Raw genomic sequence first — 9378 nt, 5'->3', positions numbered from 1 at the left:
AAAAAACTGCTGAAATATATAAATCTCTTTTCATACATACGTTGTTGAGAAATCAATGACATCTAATCATATAAGTTTTCATACTTACGTTTATGAACAACCTCTTAACTCTAATCACTATGGTTTTCACCCCACGTCTTTGAAGAACTTATGAAATCTAATCATTATAACTTTTCGCACAACCGTTGTTGAAAACTGATATGTATATTTCTAAAGCATGTTTTTCTTTCTGTTATTATTAGAATAATGTTGCATAATTGTCTCAAATCTTATTTATGATTCAAAAAAATAAAAATCCGATCTCAAATTGAACTCGATTGCGGCATAAATTTTCTAATGACGAAAAGCCGATTCTCTCTATGAAGATTTTTTGGTTAATCTACAACCTAATATACTAATTCACACTAATCCTTGAGGCTGTTTTATCTCTCGCAGCCCTTAAAATAAAAGTTAAATGTAAATCTTCAATAAGAATTTAATCAACTATTTCCTAACAATAAAGTTATATTCTAATCTTATTCACCGAATTTTTTAATTATTATATCTCCGCAACCTATTAGTTAAATATTAACTTTCGCAATTTATGTTTCTATTTCTTTGTCAAAGTTATTTCTAGTGATCACTTGATAATAATTCTAAAATCTAAAATATCATAGTCTTTATTAGTTTCAAAATTCCATTGGTTTTTAGTTTACCAGTAACTTCTAAATATAAAATTCCTAATTATCACCTTTAAATAACTAAACACAATTATCTCTATCTACTATGAATGTTACCTTTGTCTTTAATTTTAGATTTTATATCCTACATAAACATAATCTTAACCACATAATTTTTCCCTTTCATCTTTATTTACATATTTTTCTTACGTTCTTCTGGAATTTTTTTTTTGTATTAGAATACAGTTTGACACATCTCCTTGTTGCCGGTCACAGACTGAAGGTTATTAAGGGCCGGTCTCCTCCGCTCTTCGGCACCACTGTCACAACGACAAGATTTGTCATTGTGCATAAAAACCTAAATATAAAAATAGAAAACAAATATATATATATAAAAGGAAATTAATAATAATTAGGAATTACGAAATCATAAAATCAACTTTAATTCTTTATTCAAAATTATAATAGTAAACATCATAAAAAAATAAAATAAAATTAAATTAAAAAATTAAAAGTAAATTTTAGTTAAAATAATAATCCTTTTTCGCATCATAATTTCTCCATTATATATCCTTTTTCTTTAATCAACATTTACATAGTCTCCCTAGCGAAGAATAAAAAGTTCTACATCCCACTTGTTAAAACTGTTAAAGTATGAAAAAATCTACAAATCTCACGCGTTTTTTTCTCATTTACATAGACGGGGATATTTTAATAAAACATTATTTTTTGTTTACGATTTGCATAATGCATTTTTTTTGTAAAGTAAAACTGCAACAGATAGGTTACATTTTATGAAGTTGAATTATAGAAAATAATAATATATAGTAAATAGATATGGTATGCATATTTTTAATATTCATAATCAGAAATGTATCTTATTGTAATCTTTAAATATTGAATTTAAAATGACAATTTTAAACACGCAAAATATATTTATGCCATGATAAGAGAGTAAAAATAGCTTAATTTACTAAAACACTGCAAATGTTTCAAATAATTAAAATATTTTTAGCATATGTTGATTCATCTATCCCGTATTTAAACAATTTGGCTATAGATGGGCAACAAATCTACTCAATTGTTACAGGAGGAAGAAATTGAAGATATTAGGAAGGAAACTGGATGTAAAGAGTTATTTTTAATATGTCTCAATTTGATTTAATTAATTTTGTGATACTCTAATATTTTAATGTATCATAAATAATAGAAGATACTTCTATAAGAAAATATCTCATAGTCCAATGATTAATTCTTATCTAGCAATTGAAACAAAATGTATTTTCTTTATTTAAAATATCTTTTATAGTTTCTCGTAACCAAATCGTGCGTTTATATAGCCGTTTTACTAATTTAGACAAATCTGGAAGTGGAGCTCTTGAGTAACTATTTTTTAATTCATATTCATTAATGTGAATATTAAAAATAAATTTTTTTTAAATAACTGTCTACTCAATCATCCTGCAGGTCCAGACCTAAGCCTGGCTAGGGTAAGTATGTAGAGTGGGCTGGTATGATCAAGATCTGGACAATTTTTTAAGATGAGAAATTAAAAATATATTAAAACTTGTTGAAAAATCATTTAAACATTTGCTTCTCATATTTTGTATTATACATTTATAAAAAAGATCCAAAATTATTTATAGTGAAAATAAAGCCTGGGCATGCTATAAAATGACAAAATTTTTTTAATCCAGAGCCAGGATGGAAAAATTAAAAAAATCTAATTTGAATCTTGGAATAGGGTATTTGATATTATATCAAATTTGACACAATATTAATTTTTTAAAGTTTTCAACCAGTGGTATATTTTAAAAACTTGGCAGGTGCTCTACAATATATTTTATATATTATCAAAAAAATATGATTTATATATAATCATTTTATTATTATAAATATGAACAATTTTATATTTATATTATATTTTAAAAACAATGTAATTTAATACCACTAATATTAAATTTAAATATAAATTTTAAAAAATTCTATAAATCTTTCATTTCTTCTAATTCTTTGGCTATATTTTTCTAAGATTCACCTGTAATGGTTTTTTTTCTCTATTTTGATACAGGAATCTGGAATCCATTCCAATATTGAAGGTGAATTAATATTTATACACATTCAATTTGAAAAATTATTTATCTTAAACAAAATCATTTATCTGGCATATCAAAATCATAATGAATGCCCTCTTTTTACACTTGGTTTTATGATAAAGTATCTACACAGTTAAGAAATTTTTTAAATTTTTAATAGAAATATTTTCATGATATATTGTCAAAGCTCATCATCATTTAATTTGAATCTTTTTATTTACTTATCACCAATTAGGGCATCTAGGCTTAGGCCAATTTATTTTTGAATATATCAGATAGAATTTATAAAATAAAAGTAGTTTTGTTAAAATTTAATCAAGTCATTTTATCCTTGTTTTCAAAGCTATATTAGACAGGATTGCACAATGCTTTTTAGAGAAATTATAAATTGCTCTATCTTTAATCTTACCAGTCCTTAATGGTATATTTTTAAACAAAGCTACATCTGTAAATAATTGCCTACATACAGTGTCTACATGGGAAGACAAGGGTAGGAACAATATGCCTTTAATTATTTTAGAGGCTGGTAAAGTAAAAATAAACATTCTTAGATTAAAGATAAAAATATTAAAATTTATTAATAAATATTTCTTTCTCATTCATTCAAAAACATTTTAGTACAGTTTGAAGTGGCATGCTCATGGATAATATTTAGAATATGATTACTAACAACTAGTTGATTATCACCAATAATGATTATCTCTTATTCCTGGCCTGAGAGAATTTAATAAGCATTTTTTAGAAGGGTAGAGGTAGATTTTGGAGGGGGTTTGCTTCTGATGAATATCTGTCATGTAGACGCTGCCTACATAATTTTTTGTCAAATGTTCTTAATAATTTTTTTTTAAATATCAATCAATAAAATGGATAAATGGCAAAAGAACACCAAAGATACCTACAAAATACGAATTATTCGATTCAATTCGAAAATTTTATTTAACCATAAATTAAAAAGATAGAATATTATATTTTGTAAAATTTAACTATGGATAAAAGACAAACAAATTTTATTAGTAAGATAATATAGAAGCACACATATATAGTATATTTATATATAATATAATAAAATCAATATAATATTCATATCATGTAGAAGACAAATATACCAACAACAAATTTTTTAAACACAAAGTTTTTGCAAAAAGTCAAATTTATGATTTCCCCATCATCAAACGAAGGAGAAATATCTGGTTCGCCCGTCATTCTTGACGGGAAGCGACATGTTTATTATAATTATATATGTTTAATAAATTGCATATAAAAATAAATACTTTCTTTGTCCATCATAAAACAATTTTCGGATGTTAATTTTGTATTATGAAGTTATTCGAATAAAAACAGCCGTTAACAACATTTAGAAATATAAAATGTTTCTTCATTATTCCACTAAAAATTTTATTAAATAGGAATAATTGCAAATAATTCCTACTAATAATATATGATTATTTTTTAATATTTATTAATATAAATTATTTAAATCTAATAATCTCGAATAATTCGATCGAATAATAGGTAAAAAGTCGACAATTAATATATTTTCTTTATTCTAATTTGATTGGAAAATTCGAATCGAATAATTGTGTTATTCGTATTCGTAAAATACGAATCGATTATCGAATAACAAATAATTTGTTTTAGGTATAAATTTGATAGAGAAAATGCAATTTATTATTTCTTTGTGATTTGATTTATTATAACAACTAAAAATTTCAAATTCCTATTTAAACATGAGATTTTGTTAAAATTGGACATGGTATTGTTAATTCGGCTAAATCCTAACAGTCAAAAAAATTCACAAAACCGTATAATTTTTTTCAAGATTGAGCTCTGTTTTAAGTTTAGTCCTCGATCGAGGCAAGATGATAGTTTTTGATTAAAAATTCAGTTCAGTATTTTTAGAGTTGGCTTAATACCTGTTAAAAATGCAACTATTTATAACCACTCCTTATTGGTTGTGAATCTCACTATACTTTAAATAAAGTAGTATAAAATAAAACTTTCTTTATCTTCTATGTGTAAAAATGATATGAAGGAATTTTTATAATAATAAATAAAGAGAAAGATATTTATTTTTTACTTAAATAATTTGTTCGTACATAAATTTGTTTTAATAAAATATTATTAAATGTAATTGAGTAAAAAGGATTTTATTTATTATAAATTTATTTTCGGAGAATGAGAAATACATAAATTTTGTAAAACGGCTCTATTTGAGCCGATTTTTAAATTAACTCAATATTACATCCAGATAAATATTACAAAAGCCTGATAATTTTGGTTATAGATAGCACAAAGATTTGGACATTATTAGCCATATCTTAAGGCTTAGGCAAATTTTTCTGGCTAGCTGTTTTTAAAAATCAGCTCAAATCGAATGGTTTAACCACACTACATAAATTTATATAGTTGGGCACGGAAAAAAAGTCAAGAACTTTAATAACATTGATTAAAATCGAAATGTAAAATATGAGCAGTAAATGAATACAGGTTTGGTTTCTGGACCTGCATGTCTCTGCTTAAAAAATCTTTATATTTTTATTTAAGACAAGGTCTATTGGACTCTGTTGCTACAAAATATTCTTCTGAAAAAAATAACATGTTTAGAATCTATTAATAATATATTTTATAGGCGAGAAGAGTTTTTGAAGATTCCAGAACTAGCTATTAATCCACTAGTCGAAAGAATAATTCACGCTTTTCTTCACGAAGGAGACGGAGAACACGTTAATTTTAGGCAATTTATAAGAGTTTTGGCTCGTTTCAGGCCCATATCCAAGAACAAACCTAACCCTTACAATAATAAGGAGGAAAAAATTAGATGTAATTTATCTGTCGTATATATATGAAGTTTAAATACGTATAAGATTATAATAACTAGAAAGAAATGAATTATGGCAGAATTATGATTAAGAAAGAAGGAGAGCATTATAAATGTAAGTCGACTATTCAATATGAAGATTTATTTTAGTTTAGGTAAGGTGTCCTTCCTATTTCAAGATATATTAATATTGTTTAGATGACTAAGCATGAATATTGTTTATTCATATCTTTTAGATTTAAAATAATACTCTTCAGGATTTTTTCAATTATTTTATTATAATTATATAAGGGCTCAGCAATGATAAAAACTCAAAAAAATTTGAATCTTATTTCTTTTTTAGAAGTAACTTATTTATTTTTTACCTTTGTTTTTTATTTTGGTATATTATTCAAGTTAGTGCCTAGATTTGCATGGTTAATTAAAATTTAAAATGAATACAGGCACATAAAAGATAGGTGGCGCAAAAATTTAAAAAAAACATATAAGAAAAAAAACTAACTTATGCCAAAAGAATACAATTTTTAGCATAGAATAAATTTAGTTTTTAATCTATTCCTTTGTCGGTCGCACTGCAAGTAACGTTTGAAATTATCCAGGAGAGACAAACTATTTTAATTTAATTAAAAAAGGTAAGGCTTCAATAGCCTGCTGAGATACGCTCTTTTAGGTGATGGCTAGGTAGAGGATAATCAAACATATTTCTGCAAAAGAGCATATTTTTGATACTCGACCAACGATTTTCTTTGATTGATCAACCAAAAAATATTGCTTTTAATCCGAGTCCAATTATAAATGTCACTCAAAACCAATTTATATTATTGCGTAGCATTTATTGTATTTCTATCAGGTAATAAAATTCAGCATATCAGATTAGCTAGATATGCTGAATTTTATTACCGGGGGCTTTTTCCACTCCACTAAATAATGTTGAATTCAAATGTAACCCTATGATTAAAAAATATATATTTTGCAATTGAGTAATATAAGATTAAGACCATATCAGTTAACGTTTGGTATTCTTATAAATAAAAATTAAAACTAAATTATATAGGGTATTTTTTTTATATTATATGTAAGGCATACATCGATTACTTTAATATGGAAATTATTTGGATTTCATACAATTAATAAGCACGCCATATATATTTTAATGTTTAAATCCCGAAATATCTAAGTTTTTGTGAACGTTATTATTTAGCATTTCTAAGTTTTTGAGTTTCTCTCTTTTAAAAGATGCTCTCGAATCGAACATTAAAACGATCTGATATAACCTTAGCCCTAACACTCAAAATAAATCGAAGATTTAAAATCAATAGTTTTTTTAAACATTTTTTTAGTCGCTTTTAACTTGTACGACTTAGATAGGGACGACAAAATATCGAAAGAAGAACTCATAGCCATCCTTCAAATGATGGTAGGCGAAAATATTACCCCAGAACAAATCAGTAGCATAGCTAATAGGACGTTAGCGGAAGTGGATACCGATCATAATAATTACATAACTTATCAAGAATTTAGTGAAGTTTGTGACATTATTTACCATATTAACACTATTTTAAATATTTTTTTAATGTAACATAATTATAATATAGTTATTCCCCAATTTTAGTTGTCACTAAGTCCAGTACTCACCTCATTTATACTATTCAACCAATTCCTGAACCCTATTTGGCTTTCCCATCCAATATCCCAAAGCTTGAATCTTCATTTTTCCATCTATATTTACAGCATAGAACATACACTAATAAACTTCTTATTTCATCTCTAGCAAGGACCAAGAGCATTTTAGCGTTCCGGCTTCGTTCCGAGCCTTGGAACATACCGTTCCTATAAAATTATTCAACCTAATATATTTTATAGATCAACATATTATTCCTTAATATTTATTTAAGCATTAACATGAATACATTGATACATTTAAGATGTCTTAATAAATTACTTTTATATTTTCCGTCAATCTCGATTATACCACAATGGTGATATGGATGTTTTTTAAATTAATATCAAAAATAAAATTGTAAATTTAAATTTTTTATAAGATAAAATTAAATTTATAGAAAAAAAAGTTAAATAAAACTGCCTAAAAATTTAATAAATTATTTATAAACCTCTAAATTAGTTACTATACGAATTTAGTCAACAAATGAACTAAATTTCTGAATCATGTTATTTCTTACAATTATTAAAACTGGTGAATAAAAAAACGTGGTTTGAATATTTTAAAATAATTTTTTTTTTAAGAAAATTAAAACAATAGGGAGATAAAAATGTGGTTCATATTTTTTAAAATATTTCTTCAACTTTTATAATTAGAATATTAAATTTGAAATATTTTAGACATAAAAATTCATAGTTTGGCTAGCTCTGGGTAAATGAATTAATTAGTTCTTGATTATGATTTTCAACAAAATGCTGAAATCCATTTCCATAAATTTTAATACATTTTTAGAAACTTTCCGAATCCTTTCGGGAAAATTCCAGAATATATCGTTCCATTTACTCTCAATTTACGTCCCTGCTTATATATGTGAATTATTCTCTATGTATTGTACCACTTTTTTCACAATAATCAATTTATGAAATTTTTTTTAAAAATGTATATATGAAATTAATTATTTTAAATATCCCGTGTCTTAGAGGCATATTTCTTTTGCAAAAGAGCCTCGCAAATTTTGCTAAGTATTTTTTTAAAGAAACTAGAACGGCCATTACCGATATCAATATCTTAAAACGAACTAATTTTAATATCAAATATTGTTTGAAAATTATCCATTTCTTAATTAAAAAATTTTTTAGGCGCTCGAAAAAATTGACGTTGAACAAAAGATGAGTATACGTTTTTTGGGATAAACTTAGTCAATTAAATGCGTGCGATGATATGTAATAATCGGAAAAATTACATATTCATTATTTTTATAATATGAACGAATATTATGTATTATTAATTGTATATCTTTAAGTTCATATTTATACCTGTATTAAAAGGATTCTATATTAATTTTAAAAAAATTATGGATTTCATATATTTATAATAATTATTTATAAAAAATATATTTAACATCGAATTTTAATTATTATTCATTATAATAACAATCAATGGTGGAAAATAGCTAATTTGTAAGTAGTTTAAAATACTTTTAGCACATTTAAAAAAAGTTTAATTTCTAAGAGGTCGAGCTGGGATTATAGTTATGACAAAGTTGGCAAACGCCTAATTTCTCTTACAGCTTAGCCATACAGTTAATAAAAAAAAGGCTACAGCTAATTAGCCTTATCAGTTTTATTACCTAAGCTTATTAAATGCCTAGCCATTTTTATAATATTAAGATGAGCCGTTTTGAATCGTCTATAAAGAAACAATTTTTTTATAACCCAGCAAAAGAAATCCGCTTGGAAAAAATTCCCTAGGAAGATGTGTGAAAAAATGTTTTTAAGCTGAAGCTGTGAATAAAATTTTTAAACCAATCCCACATTTTCTTATTTTGCTTGAAAAAATATTATAAAATACACCTATCAAAAATTGTTCAGTGATTAGAGGAGACCAGGGTAAAGCCAGTGAGTAACAATGTTAATGATAACTTTTTACCCAAAATAAAAACCTTGTGAAGAATATTTTATATCTAATTTCTTACCTATATTTATCTTTTTACATATTTTGCTAAAAGACAGTTTTATCAGGGATTCAAGCCGAAACGAATATCGGTTCGGTTCGTAAAAAATAAAAATATTGGTTCGGTTCGAACCTCTAAAAACCCGTTTGAACACTTTTGTATTCCTTACATTCGAATTATGTATAGGGACG

At 25.2% G+C, this 9378-nt stretch overlaps 1 protein-coding gene across 1 annotated transcript; it reads left to right on the top strand.

Moving 5' to 3' along the window:
* Positions 1-1648: 1648 nt before the first annotated feature.
* On the top strand, positions 1649-8565 carry LOC135923375 (calcineurin B homologous protein 1-like). The gene is made up of 5 exons (XM_065458075.1): positions 1649-1786; positions 1969-2041; positions 5385-5575; positions 6914-7098; positions 8373-8565. Exons 1-5 carry the CDS (start codon positions 1720-1722, stop codon positions 8424-8426), a joined length of 570 nt encoding a protein of 189 aa, XP_065314147.1. The 5' UTR covers positions 1649-1719; the 3' UTR covers positions 8427-8565.
* The last annotated feature ends 813 nt before the right edge of the window (positions 8566-9378 follow it).

Source organism: Gordionus sp. m RMFG-2023, chromosome 2 (genome assembly GCF_954871325.1).
Source record: "Gordionus sp. m RMFG-2023 chromosome 2, tfGorSpeb1-WG-v2, whole genome shotgun sequence".
Taxonomy (NCBI): Eukaryota; Metazoa; Nematomorpha; class Gordioida; order Chordodea; family Parachordodidae; genus Gordionus; species Gordionus sp. m RMFG-2023.
The sequence above is the reverse complement of the archived record's forward strand: the minus strand, read 5'-3'. Positions and strand labels throughout refer to the sequence as shown.

What these genes read in the sequence shown, in the direction of transcription:
- LOC135923375 (XM_065458075.1), top strand. Translation starts at nt 1,720, where the DNA reads ATGGGCAACAAATCTACTCAATTGTTACAGGAGGAAGAAATTGAAGAT. An exon ending in TATTAGGAAGGAAACTGGAT is followed by an intron (nt 1,787 to 1,968) that starts GTAAAGAGTTAT and finishes TATCTTTTATAG; the next exon opens with TTTCTCGTAACCAAATCGTG. An exon ending in TCTGGAAGTGGAGCTCTTGA is followed by an intron (nt 2,042 to 5,384) that starts GTAACTATTTTT and finishes TATATTTTATAG; the next exon opens with GCGAGAAGAGTTTTTGAAGA.